This window comes from Syngnathus scovelli, chromosome 1 (genome assembly GCF_024217435.2).
Source record: "Syngnathus scovelli strain Florida chromosome 1, RoL_Ssco_1.2, whole genome shotgun sequence".
Taxonomy (NCBI): domain Eukaryota; kingdom Metazoa; phylum Chordata; class Actinopteri; order Syngnathiformes; family Syngnathidae; genus Syngnathus; species Syngnathus scovelli.
The window spans coordinates 8,655,137-8,673,055 of NC_090847.1; the positions used below are offsets into that span (position 1 = coordinate 8,655,137).

At 39.5% G+C, this 17,919-nt stretch overlaps 1 protein-coding gene and 1 long non-coding RNA gene across 6 annotated transcripts in view; both read right to left on the reverse strand.

The window, feature by feature from the left end:
- Nucleotides 1-17,919, reverse strand: part of macrod1 (mono-ADP ribosylhydrolase 1) — a 159,417-nt gene that overhangs the window by 40,317 nt on the left and 101,181 nt on the right. For all 5 annotated transcript variants that reach the window (XM_068652059.1, XM_049736808.2, XM_049736819.2 and 2 more), the window contains exon 5: nt 15,378-15,494. In XM_068652059.1, the coding sequence (XP_068508160.1) occupies nt 15,378-15,494 (117 nt within the window). The remainder of the gene's footprint in view (nt 1-15,377; nt 15,495-17,919) is intronic.
- On the reverse strand, nt 8,481-13,781 carry LOC137840648 (uncharacterized). The gene is made up of 7 exons (XR_011087480.1): nt 12,946-13,781; nt 11,979-12,095; nt 11,599-11,755; nt 10,885-11,308; nt 10,074-10,178; nt 9,265-9,369; nt 8,481-8,558 (listed from the first exon to the last, which is right to left on the reverse strand). It is a non-coding gene; the product is annotated as an uncharacterized lncRNA (long non-coding RNA).

Below are 17,919 nucleotides of genomic sequence, written 5' to 3' on the forward strand. Positions count from 1 at the left end.
TTAATTTACCGAGTTCTGGGGTCCACCCTTTCTAGTGGTCCAAGAACTATGAAAAAAATCAGGCAACTCCCAAAAAAAATCTTGTTACTAAAAATCACTTTCAATAAACACAATTTGAAACTTTTTTTTTCATGTCAGTTTTTCAGTCATATCTGGGGCCTGTTTCTAACATTCCGGCTTTGCGGGGTCCACCTTTACACACATGAGATTTTTAGTCAGTTATGGGGATCGCTTTTAATATTTCAACCTTAAGAGGTCTACCTATACACACATTATTTTTTTAGCCAGTTATGGAGCTTGCTGTTAAGATTTAAGACTTGTTAGGTCTGCCTTTATAAAGAGGATCTATCAAGTTCAACCCCAACCCTAATCTAACCCAAACATGCATTTGTGTGGACTTAATCATTTGAGAAAACCTAAAAATTTTGTTAGTGTTATTAATACTTTCATCTGGCTAAATATACTAGATATACATTGAAATGTGCATTCTAAAATACATTCTGAAGTCTTTATTCAGATTCTGGTCCATTTTCCTTGGTCACAGTCTTAATATTCTTCAATTTGTTCAGTCATATTGGTACATTTTAAAATATTTAAATTCTGCATTTTAGCTAACTATAAAGTACACAGGATTTACAAGTAATAATTGTCGAGTCAAAATTTTAAATGGACACATTACAAATGTAGCCAATGAATAAAGGAACTTATTTAATCTAACATTTACGAACAGGAGAAGTGGAGCATAAAAAAAATCACAAACAAATAGTGAACAAATGGTGAAACAGGACCAGCCATGTGTTTCTATCTCTGTTAAGGGAAGCTGTTTCACTCATATTTTCTCCTCATGGTGGTTATTCTCTTTTTGACAAAGTACTTAACAGCTCGGTGCTTGTGGTTCTGCAGCAATGCATCTCTCGCAGTCAAGCTTACCAGGAACCTGATTTGTCAATATATACTTCCTTGAATGTTTATTTACTGCAGCACATTCCTCTGGGGTCCAGCTTCTTTTCACAACTTTTCCGTTACCTAAGGGCATAGGAAGAGCACTTTTTAGTTTACAACTTAATTAGAACAAAATTGCATAAAGAATACATTCACTTTATGTACAATTATCCGACAATATAATTCAAATGAGATATTTTATAACGTCAACTATCTTTGTCAACAGTGATGAGCCTACAATAGACATAAGTAAATCAGTTAATATCTGAGATATTAATCCGGTCATTTAAGTTGCTAGGTGGTCTTCAGTGTCAGCTGTTTTGATATTAACAAAATTAAAAATAGATGCACAAAAGGGTAACATTAGAATGCCCCCAGTTTTGGTGGTGGGGGAAAGAGGTCTCTCATTTTCTTGATTACTTTTAAGCAGTTTTGCATTTGACCAGAATGTCACTGCTGGTAGATGAAGCAATTCCTGGACCCTACAGAGGTTGCACAGGCAGTCAAACTCCACCATGGCAGCACATTGGGATGCACCATTTCTCTGACAAAACCATTAAGAACAGATACAAGTTGTTGCAAAATCAGGGAAAATAAAAAATAAAAATCAGAGAAAAACTTTTTTCAGACAGTGTTTTACATGTATGGGGAATTTGCTTTGATAACGTGCTACACATGGACAAACAAAGATGATAAAAGTAAATTTGGAAATATATAATGTGTAAAAAATTAAATGCAAGCTGTATAAGAATGGTATCTGCCTTGGTGTGACAATGTGTGAATTTGCATATTCACTAATAGGTTAATCTAGAGCAATTTTTCTTTCTCTCTTTTGAGGTAAATGTGTCATGTATACATTACCTCTATTTAAAAATAGATGTAAACAAACATCTCACATATAATCAAGGTTAGCAATGACCTGTAACTCACATGAGAAAGGATGGGTCAATTTTCATTTTATGACAAAATTCAAAAGTTTAGACCTTACATGTCTAAGAAAAAAAGTCAAGTGGTGTTTAATATATCTTGCTTGGGTCATCTAAATCTTAGTAAGCAGCATATGTGAGGATAATTAGATACTGATACAGTAGTAACAATTGGGCAATTTAAAAGCAACTGTGATAAAGTTATATATTGAAAAGGATTACTCTAAACTCACCTCCCTTTTTGGCAGACTTTTCATTACTTGGGCCACGAGATGCGGAGGTACAAGAGGTCACTTCTATCACTTCTGGGATCAGCCCATCTGAAATGATGATTTTTAAGTACAGAAAAAAAACACAGTATAGCAATATTCTAAAACAAAAATTAACTGCACCTGTATAAGAATGCTTGGTCAAATTTAATATACTCTTGTTTTGAGCAGATTGATTTGCAGAGGTACAGAGCAGTCCTTTTGGGAATCATTGTCAGTATCATCACTGTCTGAGTAGTCCACTTTGAGAAACTCCTTTGATAATTGATAGCTCTATGGAGGGAATTAAAAGAAATGTGTTGTTAGTTTCTGCAAGCTACTCTTATATGCTGTATTAATATAAAGACTAGAATTTCTTTGCTCAAAATAATTAAAATTTCTGTCCAATATCTTAACTGGTAGACGACCGGTGCTGTACACATCCTCTGAAATATGCCAAAACCTTATATCACAGGAAATTTTACATATAAAACATGGAAAAGGCTCCAAAATTTACAACAAAGAAGCCACAAGAAACCATATTTCAGAAATCTGTTATGTGTGTGTGAATGATTGGCTTGGTTGGAATAACCATGACAACCTTAGATCCATGCGGAGGGCCCCACAAGTAGCCATCAGAAATCTGTTATGTGTGTGTGAATGATTGGCTTGGTTGGACACCCATGGGCGCATGTTTCAAATATCCATCTATAGGTGTGTGTGCCACTGGTTCGTTTGGGCTCTATGAGGAGAACCACTAAAACCGTGTGATCCAATGGTTGGCTGAATGCTGTTTAAGGTACCTTCTGACTAAAGAACAGCTTTCCAACTAAAAGCTGTAAACTAAGAGAACAAGAAAAGGTCTACAAAGTTTATTTCTTACAACAAAGTCGCACTGAATGTTACCCGTTGGCTGGCATCTTGTTTGATGTTATCATCAGGGTCAGAGTCCTGCCAAGTTCTGGCTGGTTCAGGCAGCGCACCATCAACAGGAGCCTGAGAGCCTGTCACCTGGAATTAAAACCACAAATAACTTACCAACATCATACAGACACCACAAATGACAGACTCAAGACCTGTATAGTTAAATCATGTGAAGTTAGTCCCCGAAACCAAACAAGCTTTTCTAACTAAAGTGTTCCAGTCAGTTCTGGATGTCTAATCAGGTCCTATAACAGCATCTTTATGGATGTAGTGGAGCATCCTTCAGCATGACACTTTAGCCGTTTAGCTGTTGAGGATGTGTGGAACTATAGCTGTAATATAATCAGCCTCCATAATGTCCATAACCAAAATATGATCTAAAAACATGAGACAACCTTCGATCCATACGGAGGGCCCCACAAGTAGCCATCAGAAATCTGTTATTATGTGAGTGTGAATGATTGGCTTGGTTGGAATAACCAAGACAACTTTAGATCCATACGGAGGGCCCCACAAGTAGCCATCACAAATCTGTTATGTGTGTGTGAATGATTGGCTTGGTTGGACACCCATGGGCGCATGTTTCAACAATCCATCTATAGGTGTGTGTGCCACTGGTTCGTTTGGGCTCTATGAGGAGAACCACTAAAACCGTGTGATCCAATGGTTGGCTGAATGCTGTTTAAGGTACCTTCTGACTAAAGAACAGCTTTCCAACTAAAAGCTGTAAACTAAGAGAACAAGAAAAGGTCTACAAAGTTTATTTCTTACAACAAAGTCTAACTGAATGTTACCTGTTGGCTGGCATCTTGTTTGATGTTATCATCAGGGTCAGAGTCCTGCCAAGTTCTGGCTGATTCAGGCAGCGCACCATCAACAGGAGCCTGAGAGCCTGTCACCTGGAATTAAAACCACAAATAACTTACCAACATCATACAGACACCACAAATGACAGACTCAAGACCTGTATAGTTAAATCATGTGAAGTTAGTCCCCAAAACCAAACAAGCTTTTCTAACTAAAGTGTTCCAGTCAGTTCTGGATGTCTAATCAGGTCCTATAACAGCATCTTTATGGATGTAGTGGAGCATCCTTGAGCATGACACTTTAGCCGTTTAACTGTTGAGGATGTGTGGAACTATAGCTGTAATATAATCAGCCTCCATAATGTCCATAACCAAAATATGATCTAAAAACATGAGACAACCTTCGATCCATACGGAGGGCCCCACAAGTAGCTATCAGAAATCTGTTATTATGTGTGTGTGAATGATTGGCTTGGTTGGAATAACCAAGACAACTTTAGATCCATACGGAGGGCCCCACAAGTAGCCATCAGAAATCTGTTATTATGTGTGTGTGAATGATTGGCTTGGTTGGAATAACCAAGACAACTTTCGATCCATGCGGAGGGCCCCACAAGTAGCCATCAGAAATCTTTTATGTGTGTGTGAATGATTGGCTTGGTTGGACACCCATGGGCGCATGTTTCAAATATCCATCTATAGGTGTGTGTGCCACTGGTTCGTTTGGGCTCTATGAGGAGAACCACTAAAACCGTGTGATCCAATGGTTGGCTGAATGCTGTTTAAGGTACCTTCTGACTAAAGAACAGCTTTCCAACTAAAAGCTGTAAACTAAGAGAACAAGAAAAGGTCTACAAAGTTTATTTCTTACAACAAAGTCTAACTGAATGTTACCTGTTGGCTGGCATCTTGTTTGATGTTATTATCAGGGTCAGAGTCCTGCCAAGTTCTGGCTGGTTCAGGCAGCGCACCATCAACGGGAGCCTGAGAGCCTGTCACCTGGAATTAAAACCACAAATAACTTACCAACATCATACAGACACCACAAATGACAGACTCAAGACCTGTATAGTTAAATCATGTGAAGTTAGTCCCCGAAACCAAACAAGCTTTTCTAACTAAAGTGTTACAGTCAGTTCTGGATGTCTAATCAGGTCCTATAACAGCATCTTTATGGATGTAGTGGAGCATCCTTGAGCATGACACTTTAGCCGTTTAACTGTTGAGGATGTGTGGAACTATAGCTGTAATATAATCAGCCTCCATAATGTCCATAACCAAAATATGATCTAAAAACATGAGACAACCTTCGATCAATACGGAGGGCCCCACAAGTAGCTTTCAGAAATCTGTTATTATGTGTGTGTGAATGATTGGCTTGGTTGGAATAACCAAGACAACTTTCGATCCATACGGAGGGCCCCACAAGTAGCCATGAGAAATCTGTTATTATGTGTGTGTGAATGATTGGCTTGGTTGGAATAACCAAGACAACTTTCGATCCATACGGAGGGCCCCACAAGTAGCCATCAGAAATCTGTTATGTGTGTGTGAATGATTGGCTTGGTTGGACACCCATGGGCGCATGTTTCAAATATCCATGTATAGGTGTGTGTGCCACTGGTTCGTTTGGGCTCTATGAGGAGAACCACTAAAACCGTGTGATCCAATGGTTGGCTGAATGCTGTTTAAGGTACCTTCTGACTAAAGAACAGCTTTCCAACTAAAAACTGTAAACTAAGAGAACAAGAAAAGGTCTACAAAGTTTATTTCTTACAACAAAGTCTAACTGAATGTTACCTGTTGGCTGGCATCTTGTTTGATGTTATCATCAGGGTCAGAGTCCTGCCAAGTTCTGGCTGGTTCAGGCAGAGCACCGTCAACAGGAGCCTGAGAGCCTGTCACCTGGAATTAAAACCACAAATAACTTACCAACATCATACAGACACCACAAATGACAGACTCAAGACCTGTATAGTTAAATCATGTGAAGTTAGTCCCCAAAACCAAACAAGCTTTTCTAACTAAAGTGTTCCAGTCAGACCTGATGTCTAATCAGGTCATATAACAGCATCTTTATGGATGTAGTGGAGCATCCTTCAGCATGACACTTTAGCCGTTTTGCTGTTGAGGATGTGTGGAACTATAGCTGTAATATAATCAGCCTCCATAATGTCCATAACCAAAATATGATCTAAAAACATGAGACAACCTTCGGTCAATACGGAGGGCCCCACAAGTAGCTGTCAGAAATCTGTTATTATGTGTGTGTGAATGATTGGCTTGGTTGGAACAACCAAGACAACTTTCGATCCATACGGAGGGCCCCACAAGTAGCCATGAGAAATCTGTTATTATGTGTGTGTGAATGATTGGCTTGGTTGGAATAACCAAGACAACTTTCGATCCATACGGAGGGCCCCACAAGTAGCCATCAGAAATCTGTTATTGTGTGTGTGTGAATGATTGGCTTGGTTGGAATAACCAAGACAACTTTAGATCCATACGGAGGGCCCCACAAGTAGCCATCAGAAATCTGTTATGTGTGTGTGAATGATTGGCTTGGTTGGACACCCATGGGCGCATGTTTCAAATATCCATGTATAGGTGTGTGTGCCACTGGTTCGTTTGGGCTCTATGAGGAGAACCACTAAAACCGTGTGATCCAATGGTTGGCTGAATGCTGTTTAAGGTACCTTCTGACTAAAGAACAGCTTTCCAACTAAAAACTGTAAACTAAGAGAACAAGAAAAGGTCTACAAAGTTTATTTCTTACAACAAAGTCTAACTGAATGTTACCTGTTGGCTGGCATCTTGTTTGATGTTATCATCAGGGTCAGAGTCCTGCCAAGTTCTGGCTGGTTCAGGCAGAGCACCGTCAACAGGAGCCTGAGAGCCTGTCACCTGGAATTAAAACCACAAATAACTTACCAACATCATACAGACACCACAAATGACAGACTCAAGACCTGTATAGTTAAATCATGTGAAGTTAGTCCCCAAAACCAAACAAGCTTTTCTAACTAAAGTGTTCCAGTCAGACCTGATGTCTAATCAGGTCCTATAACAGCATCTTTATGGATGTAGTGGAGCATCCTTCAGCATGACACTTTAGCCGTTTTGCTGTTGAGGATGTGTGGAACTATAGCTGTAATATAATCAGCCTCCATAATGTCCATAACCAAAATATGATCTAAAAACATGAGACAACTTTCGATCCATACGGAGGGCCCCACAAGTAGCCGTCAGAAATCTGTTATTGTGTGTGTGTGAATGATTGGCTTGGTTGGAATAACCAAGACAACTTTAGATCCATACGGAGGGCCCCACAAGTAGCCATCAGAAATCTGTTGTGTGTGTGAATGATTGGCTTGGTTGGACACCCATGGGCGCATGTTTTAACAATCCTTCTATAGGTGTGTGTGCCACTGGTTCGTTTGGGCTCTATGAGGAGAACCACTAAAACCGTGTGATCCAATGGTTGGCTGAATGCTGTTTAAGGTACCTTCTGACTAAAGAACAGCTTTCCAACTAAAAGCTGTAAACTAAGAGAACAAGAAAAGGTCTACAAAGTTTATTTCTTACAACAAAGTCTAACTGAATGTTACCTGTTGGCTGGCATCTTGTTTGATGTTATCATCAGGGTCAGAGTCCTGCCAAGTTCTGGCTGGTTCAGGCAGCGCACCGTCAACAGGAGCCTGAGAGCCTGTCACCTTGAATTAAAACCACAAATAACTTACCAACATCATACAGACACCACAAATGACAGACTCAAGACCTGTATAGTTAAATCATGTGAAGTTAGTCCCCAAAACCAAACAAGCTTTTCTAACTAAAGTGTTCCAGTCAGCCCTGATGTCTAATCAGGTCCTATAACAGCATCTTTATGGATGTAGTGGAGCATCCTTCAGCATGACACTTTAGCCGTTTTGCTGTTGAGGATGTGTGGAACTATAGCTGTAATATAATCAGCCTCCATAATGTCCATAACCAAAATATGATCTAAAAACATGAGACAACCTTCGGTCAATACGGAGGGCCCCACAAGTAGCTGTCAGAAATCTGTTATTATGTGTGTGTGAATGATTGGCTTGGTTGGAACAACCAAGACAACTTTCGATCCATACGGAGGGCCCCACAAGTAGCCATGAGAAATCTGTTATTATGTGTGTGTGAATGATTGGCTTGGTTGGAATAACCAAGACAACTTTCGATCCATACGGAGGGCCCCACAAGTAGCCATCAGAAATCTGTTATTGTGTGTGTGTGAATGATTGGCTTGGTTGGAATAACCAAGACAACTTTAGATCCATACGGAGGGCCCCACAAGTAGCCATCAGAAATCTGTTATGTGTGTGTGAATGATTGGCTTGGTTGGACACCCATGGGCGCATGTTTCAACAATCCTTCTATAGGTGTGTGTGCCACTGGTTCGTTTGGGCTCTATGAGGAGAATCACTAAAACCATGTGATCCAATGGTTGGCTGAATGCTGTTTAAGGTACCTTCTGACTAAAGAACAGCTTTCCAACTAAAAGCTGTAAACTAAGAGAACAAGAAAAGGTCTACAAAGTTGATTTCTTACAACAAAGTCTAACTGAATGTTACCTGTTGGCTGGCATCTTGTTTGATGTTATCATCAGGGTCAGAGTCCTGCCAAGTTCTGGCTGGTTCAGGCAGAGCACCGTCAACAGGAGCCTGAGAGCCTGTCACCTGGAATTAAAACCACAAATAACTTACCAACATCATACAGACACCACAAATGACAGACTCAAGACCTGTATAGTTAAATCATGTGAAGTTAGTCCCCAAAACCAAACAAGCTTTTCTAACTAAAGTGTTCCAGTCAGACCTGATGTCTAATCAGGTCCTATAACAGCATCTTTATGGATGTAGTGGAGCATCCTTCAGCATGACACTTTAGCCGTTTAGCTGTTGAGGATGTGTGGAACTATAGCTGTAATATAATCAGCCTCCATAATGTCCATAACCAAAATATGATCTAAAAACATGAGGCAACCTTTGATCCATACGGAGGGCCCCACAAGTAGCCATCAGAAATCTGTTATTGTGTGTGTGTGAATGATTGGCTTGGTTGGAATAACCAAGACAACTTTAGATCCATACGGAGGGCCCCACAAGTAGCCATCAGAAATCTGTTATGTGTGTGTGAATGATTGGCTTGGTTGGACACCCATGGGCGCATGTTTCAACAATCCTTCTATAGGTGTGTGTGCCACTGGTTCGTTTGGGCTCTATGAGGAGAACCACTAAAACCGTGTGATCCAATGGTTGGCTGAATGCTGTTTAAGGTACCTTCTGACTAAAGAACAGCTTTCCAACTAAAAGCTGTAAACTAAGAGAACAAGAAAAGGTCTACAAAGTTTATTTCTTACAACAAAGTCTAACTGAATGTTACCTGTTGGCTGGCATCTTGTTTGATGTTATCATCAGGGTCAGAGTCCTGCCAAGTTCTGGCTGGTTCAGGCAGCGCACCGTCAACAGGAGCCTGAGAGCCTGTCACCTGGAATTAAAACCACAAATAACTTACCAACATCATACAGACACCACAAATGACAGACTCAAGACCTGTATAGTTAAATCATGTGAAGTTAGTCCCCAAAACCAAACAAGCTTTTCTAACTAAAGTGTTCCAGTCAGACCTGATGTTTAATCAGGTCCTATAACAGCATCTTTATGGATGTAGTGGAGCATCCTTCAGCATGACACTTTAGCCGTTTTGCTGTTGAGGACGTGTGGAACTATAGCTGTAATATAATCAGCCTCCATAATGTCCATAACCAAAATATGATCTAAAAACATGAGACAACTTTCGATCCATACGGAGGGCCCCACAAGTAGCCATCAGAAATCTGTTATTGTGTGTGTGTGAATGATTGGCTTGGTTGGAATAACCAAGACAACTTTAGATCCATACGGAGGGCCCCACAAGTAGCCATCAGAAATCTGTTGTGTGTGTGAATGATTGGCTTGGTTGGACACCCATGGGCGCATGTTTTAACAATCCTTCTATAGGTGTGTGTGCCACTGGTTCGTTTGGGCTCTATGAGGAGAATCACTAAAACCGTGTGATCCAATGGTTGGCTGAATGCTGTTTAAGGTACCTTCTGACTAAAGAACAGCTTTCCAACTAAAAGCTGTAAACTAAGAGAACAAGAAAAGGTCTACAAAGTTGATTTCTTACAACAAAGTCTAACTGAATGTTACCTGTTGGCTGGCATCTTGTTTGATGTTATCATCAGGGTCAGAGTCCTGCCAAGTTCTGGCTGGTTCAGGCAGAGCACCGTCAACAGGAGCCTGAGAGCCTGTCACCTGGAATTAAAACCACAAATAACTTACCAACATCATACAGACACCACAAATGACAGACTCAAGACCTGTATAGTTAAATCATGTGAAGTTAGTCCCCAAAACCAAACAAGCTTTTCTAACTAAAGTGTTCCAGTCAGACCTGATGTCTAATCAGGTCCTATAACAGCATCTTTATGGATGTAGTGGAGCATCCTTCAGCATGACACTTTAGTCGTTTTGCTGTTGAGGATGTGTGGAACTATAGCTGTAATATAATCAGCCTCCATAATGTCCATAACCAAAATATGATCTAAAAACATGAGACAACTTTCGATCCATACGGAGAGCCCCACAAGTAGCCATCAGAAATCTGTTATTGTGTGTGTGTGAATGATTGGCTTGGTTGGAATAACCAAGACAACTTTAGATCCATACGGAGGGCCCCACAAGTAGCCATCAGAAATCTGTTATGTGTGTGTGAATGATTGGCTTGGTTGGACACCCATGGGCGCATGTTTCAACAATCCTTCTATAGGTGTGTGTGCCACTGGTTCGTTTGGGCTCTATGAGGAGAACCACTAAAACCATGTGATCCAATGGTTGGCTGAATGCTGTTTAAGGTACCTTCTGACTAAAGAACAGCTTTCCAACTAAAAGCTGTAAACTAAGAGAACAAGAAAAGGTCTACAAAGTTTATTTCTTACAACAAAGTCTAACTGAATGTTACCTGTTGGCTGGCATCTTGTTTGATGTTATCATCAGGGCCAGAGTCCTGCCAAGTTCTGGCTGGTTCAGGCAGCGCACCGTCAACAGGAGCCTGAGAGCCTGTCACCTGGAATCAAAACCACAAATAACTTACCAACATCATACTGAGAGTAATTCAAATAAAAGAGACAAAAATCTTCCTTTTTTTAATAACAAATTAATATTCCAACTTGCATACTTGATCTTACTGACTTACTTTTTCACGCCATGGCCATTTAGAATCACCATAGTTGTAATTGATTTCAGTTCCCATTTCTATGTTTTTGATGGCAAAAAGGCACAAATGGGGCTCGTCATTTACTATTTTTTTCATGGTGCAGTTTGGAGACTTGTGGTTGTCATTCACTAATCTTCCAAGAGAGCCATCCTCTGTTGATGCATCAATACTAGGAAAGAAAAAACAGAAATCAAACATTTTGTATCATATAACTAGTTTTTTAGTAAAATAAAAGTTGGCTTACAGAAATAAAAACTTGCAACATTTCAAAAGAAAAGTTGAGAGGGAAACAATGTCTTTTTGAACATCATAGCACTAAATAAAAAAAATTGTTAATGCCACAATCCTGATGTGTTATTGAAATATTGCTTCTGAGTGACTCACTAATTTAGGGTATTTTATTCCAGTCTCTTTCTAGAGTTCATAATTATTGTATAGAAAATATTTGGATATACATACCACCAGTAATGATTCTGCCATTCAAAGTCAAAGAGAAATGTACTCTCCTTTTCAGAGTACTTGCTTGTTTGGCATTTTTCTGCTGACAGAAGTTGACCCCTGTATTATAAGATGAACTCTCCTTGTTCAAAGTGCTGGGTAGCAAACACGCCTCTTCCTGCAAGGACATTTTATATAAAACCATTGGTTATGAGAAAATATTTCTTTAAGATACACCTTTAACCAAATAATTGTGGTGTTATCTTACAATTTTAATACTAAGTTCTCGCTTAGAAACAGAAATACAACAACCAATCTGAATTTGATTGTTTTTTGTGTTGTTTTATAAAATAAATAAATATATACTTAATGGATAAATGGTCTAAAAATGAGTTTATTACCTTTTTGATCATCAATAAATCTTTCCACTAGTCCAGGTTTGTCCTTTGAGGATTAAATGTAAAAGGCTGCTTCATCAGCAGGCTTTTTTCTTGCTTTCCTTTTGGACATTTCTGGCTCTAAAAAATAATTCAAAACATGGCAGAGAGAACTTTAACAAGCACTCTATATTAATTTTAAAAGATTTGTAATCATCCACTGTATAAAGACTGAAGGAATAAGCCTGGCCTGAGAACTAACAGAACAAGAGTGATTAAAGAAAGAATATTTTTCAGAAAATACTGATATATTAATGAAAATGTTTGTCGGTTTGAAGCTGAGCTTTGTTACTTTTAACTAGTCACAGTTCCAACCAGGTGCTGCATCCAAAGAAAAGTTATTTCAATAGTTTTACCAGTATAACTCGTTATACTTTTCAGGAGCTACCAACTCGTTTTTATTATGTTTGTGTTTGAAAAGTGAACGTAGCATCCTGATTAGCGGTAGCTAATTAGCCAATAAGCTAGTTTCCGGATAGTTTTATTTGCGTCAGAATGCTTGTGTTATTTAAAGAAAGCATTCTGATAGAAAACCACCGAGAAATACAGAAGACATGCAGATATATCATAACACTGAGCACACACGTGTTTGACGAGTTTTGAAGTGGTTTCGGCAATTACGGCCAGAGTCCGGTTCTGGGCTTAGCAATTATGAAACATTAGCACATCGAAATCATCCAGAATATAACACGGAGCAATTATACATTCTGTCGTTCTCTTTTACACCATTGTTTTTAAAACCACTGCAAGCTAAGATGAATAACAAGTTAAAAAGCCGGACTGTCTGAGGGGAAAACGTTACGCCATCCGAGTGACAATATACCGAATCCGAAGCCATAATCATTGCATATAAACCCCTCGGGGTCTGGACAAAAAGCATTTCTACATCAGTTTCTTGTACTTAGTATTTACATGCAGTTGATTTACTCACCGTGTATGTTGTGTTTCGTTATGAGCAGCGTGTCTTCGTCGCGGAGCAGTCTCAGTCTGGCGGCGTCACACGTGGCGAAGTGACGTTAAGCTGGTGGTTTTAGCCGCATGAAGCTAACACATGCAATACCTGCTGATTTAACTAATATGTAAACTGATGGTAAAGAATAAATTACTATTTATTTATACCTTTATTTTTATGTTTAGAACATGAAAAATGCACGAGATGCTGATTTAACTAATATGTAAACTGATGGTAAAGAATAAATTACTATTTATTTATACCTTTATTTTTATGTTTAGAACATGAAAAATGCACGAGACAGTTTTTAAAATAAGCCTAATAGAATGAGCGTATTTTTATAAAGCAAGTGTAATGAATATTAAATAACGTAGATAAATTGCAATTGTAATGCAGGAATTTTATGTTTACAGTATTATTTTAGCTGCTATGGTTACTAAAATAATAATTACCTGGTTTAAATCTACAGGAAATAGCATTTTATTTTCTTAATCAACACTCGGATCACGAGGTGCCCTGATTGGTTGAATCACACACACTTCCGGTAGTGTGTATACTTGCAATACCACTTGCCATGGTCGGGGGGCCGCTACTGAGCACACACACTTCACACACACAATTCTCAACATTGCGACCATGAGGGGTAAGTGAAAAAAATTCGTGAGGCATGTTGTTAGAGCATTTCAAGCTGTTTTAGAGTGGTTTCCCGAGTGGGGTCCATGATTTTGGACCCCACAACGACACAGGGCCCCACTTTGTTGGTGGGCTCCCTGTCTTCGGACCCCCCATACTAATAAAAACAAGTACACACGCACGCACGCACGCACACACACACACACACACACACACACACACACACACAAACACAAACACACACGCACGCACGCACACACACGCACGCACGCACGCACGACCATAGAAGCCAACAACCATCAAAGAGGAGCAGACAATGTGAGCCCATCACCTCCCAGTTCTTCAAAGCGTCCTCTCATCCATTCTCCTCAACATTTACTCACGCATACATAAACATGGAGGCAAGTAGCTCAAACAACAGCTAAGGACATATCTTTCCAAGATAGATCTTTGTAATTACTGAAAACCTGAAAAGACTGTTAAGATGTTCTGCACAATTTCCTGAGCACCTCCGTTTGCATCAGTGGTTACTTGGGGCAGTTGCGATGGGCATTTAGCTCAATAGGCAAAGGCAAGGCGTGTCTAGGTACATTACATTGCACATTTCATACATGGGTATGAAGAGCATCGTGAGCAACCTGGATTTATAACCACGTAAACTTGGGACTGACTTCAGATAACTGCACACACCCCCAAAAATATCGGCTTCCTTCCGATAGCCTGCTTACATGGCCGCTTTAGAGCGCCTCGTTGTCAGCTGTGAGTGCACATACATCACGGAAATAAGACAACATTAACGAAGGGAGGGGGAGGGGGAGGGGGGGGGATAAGTCTAAAGTTTGACTTGACTGTGTGAGGGCCAAGGCTTGGAACTGGCATGGCTGCTTTCGAACGCCTCATTGCATATCCTAGCCACCAGAGGCTTTAAGCCAAACCTGGTCCTCGAGAGTTGCTGTCCTGCATATTTTAGATGTCTCCCTTCTTCTACACACCTGATTGAAATGATAGGGATTGTTATCAGGCTTCTTCAGATAGCTGATGAGCTAAATATAGCTATATAGCAGCTAAATATAGCCAGATATATGGCTAAATATATAGCTGGATAAATGTTTAGTGAAAATAGCGATACGATTTTGCATGATTTTCAACAATGTCCTGAGGTCATGTCACAAAAAAGAATGTTAAATGGTACTTACCTGTACAGTCATTTCAAGGTTTAATGAGAGATTCAGCATCACACCAAACTGTCGCTTTCCACTCAATATGGGAATGTGGGACAGAGCTGGTTCCTATAGATTTTTTTTTTAGCTTCCGAGAACAGTCAATTTATGTGAGGGAGTTCTTCAAGGGACGTTTCAAACTCTGTCCTGTTTGTGTCTACTGGATATGAAGCACGAAGGCTCTCCACATGTTTGCACACAAGCAATTTTCAACCTGAAACAATGACTAAAGGTTTTCTGTCAGTCTAAATGTTCGTATTAAAGTGCCACTTAATAATGGATTGCTTTAAGTGGAAAAGTGCAGGTGACACTATTAGAGATTCTGGATGCTGATGTTGATATTTAAGCAGCTGCATGATTTATGTGACAAGGAAACCGCTCCGCTTCCAAATTTCTATTTTATTCATAAAGCTGTGTGACCTTTACTTATCTCTGGAATTTCCAGCGCATGAAAACGTCCCGGCATGCCTGTCGCACTTGGCGACATATTCCCACCAGGATGAGCACGCTTCGCAGCTTTCGCTGAACAGTTGGCTGTTACACACATTTTGTACTCACGCTTGGCAGGGAGACCGTAGCCGCCGGTGACCTTTGCTTGTCCGGTCTGGCAGCCATGGAGGGAGGCGCACTCTTTCTTTAAGAGGGGCCCCGCAGCACAGTGGATGGCTCCGTCCACTAGAAGGGAGAGACGAGGGGATTCAGAGAACTGGGCTACTTGCGGGAATCACCTGCAGCCAGTCATGTGTTTCAAGTCCAGCTGAGACTTTTACTCAACTGAAGCAAGTGTCAGCAGGTTTCGCGCTGCAAGGCTTGGGATAATGTCAAATTTAGCGCCTTTTGTAGGCGTTAACCTTCACCCTTAATCCCCCTCTCTTTGCTTTTTAAGAGTAGAAGCATCTGGATCACTTGATGTCAGTCTGCTTAATGGATTTAGGGGCAACTGCCTTGGTTAATTGCTCAACTTAATGGGTTATTAAGGACTCAGCTGACATGGACTTTTTGGTCAATTAGTCACTGGTAATGACATTTTCATAAATCTACATAATATTCAGGAGTGTCTGTCTTTTAACCACATCAAGGCTTAAAACCACGAATGAGTTCAAATGGAAAAATGATATATGGTATATTTGTATTTCCACATACATTTGACTCTATTGTCTACTATCTATCATTTTTTATCATTGGAATTTCTTCCTTCATTGTCTCAAAATCCATCAACAAATTTATCACTTTGTAAGTAATTAGTTGAAGCTGGACGTCAACTATTGCTAATCATGTCTTCTTGGAATTACTATGCCTTACCATCAGGCAATTTACAGACGACTTAACACCTGCAATCAGGATTACAATAGTTGGGATCTTTCATTATAGTTACTTTTATTCTATTTTGACGTTTAAGAAAGTTTGTTGGTTTATTAGTGGTTCTTTCTTTATTTTGGTTTATTTTTATTTGTTCTGGGATTCCTTTTTTATTGAGTATTTGTTGAGTTAAAGATAACAAGAAAAGGTCACTTAGTTTTCTGCAAAAAAGTAAGGTAAACAAGTCTCAGAAATATATTCAAAATGAACCCCAAAAGCTCATAAATGATATTATTTGACACAGCTGAAAACACAACATCTAGTTTCAGTTTGTTTTTATTTTATGTTTTGTAGACAAAAAAAATTGTTTTCTGTTTTAGTTTGACTTATTTTGTCTTAGTCTATTGTCTATAGTCTTCATTAACTATAATGACATTGGCAGAGATAAGCATGTCTGCCCAAGTGCAGGCCCAAGAGTGAAAATCCAGTGATGGATTAGAATAGACGTTAACCTCAATAGTGCCTCCCAATTGAAAAAAGAAATTGCAAATGAAAATTGCATTGGTCAAAACAAACCTTTCTGAACAAATAAGATGCACAAAAAACAGATAAACAGATGTTTTCGACACAGCTGGTGGAGCTGGTGGAACTGCTGTCGCGGTACCACCTGGTCCCGATGCGAGCATATTGTCATAAAGTAAATATACATTTTCTTTATAAACATGATGTAGATTCGTTACACAATATTAGTGATGTCCATAACATTAATTTCATAGTAAATAAACATTTCAGCTCCATCGGAAATTGGCAAAAGACAAACTAAACTAAGAAAAACTAAACTGAGGACAATAACAATAAAGGACATGAATCATCCACAGACATCACGCAAATATAACATTACTTTTATAAATTTCCAAAGCTTCCAGTCAGTGCTGAAGATATAGTAAAACTAGTGGACGTCATTTTAGGAATCTGATGGAGCTTTACAGCTGCAGGGAATTGAAGAAAACTGCCATTTTGTGTTAAGCAGAGTGATCATTTGATTGTATCACGCTATCAAATACTCTGAAAAGACAAGTTCACATGACAGGTACGTGCCAGATTATATTCACATACAATTATTAAAGGCCAACTGTTAACCGCCGTCCTGGAAAATGTTCCACAATGGAGGTGTACGAATACAATAAACGTTTTGCTCCAGCCATTGAGTTTCCCTATTAATTTAGCTTTTGTGCTTCTCAGCACAAACCAAATTATCCTCAGTAGGTCCTCATACCTCAGCGGTACAATAGGTCAATATTCCTATTACAATAGAGACTACAATCGAGTAATGTGCTATAATTGGCAAGTCATTAGTTTGCATATCTTAAATGTATGCTAAATGTGGTATAATAAGTGCGTTTGAACACAGAATACTGAATTGCCTGCAAAGGGAAAAACACTAAACATTGAATACAGTAACCATGAAAGACAACAATATTGCAAATCATGCAAGGCAATATAAATTGGCATCTGGCGAGTCGGCGTATTGCGGACCCCTGGTCAGCTATTGACTATACCAGGCAGACAGAGGAAGGAATCATGGTGACTGTAACAAAGAATACCGTATTTTCCGGACTATAAGTCGCTCCGGAGTATAAGTCGCACCAGCCATAAAATGCCCCAAAAAGTGAAAAAAAACATATATAAGTCGCTCCGGAGTATAAGTCGCATTTTGGGGGCAATTTATTCGACAAAATCCCACACCAAAAACAGTCATGAACGAGCAACAACAGGCTAAACGATAGCAACAACAGGCTAA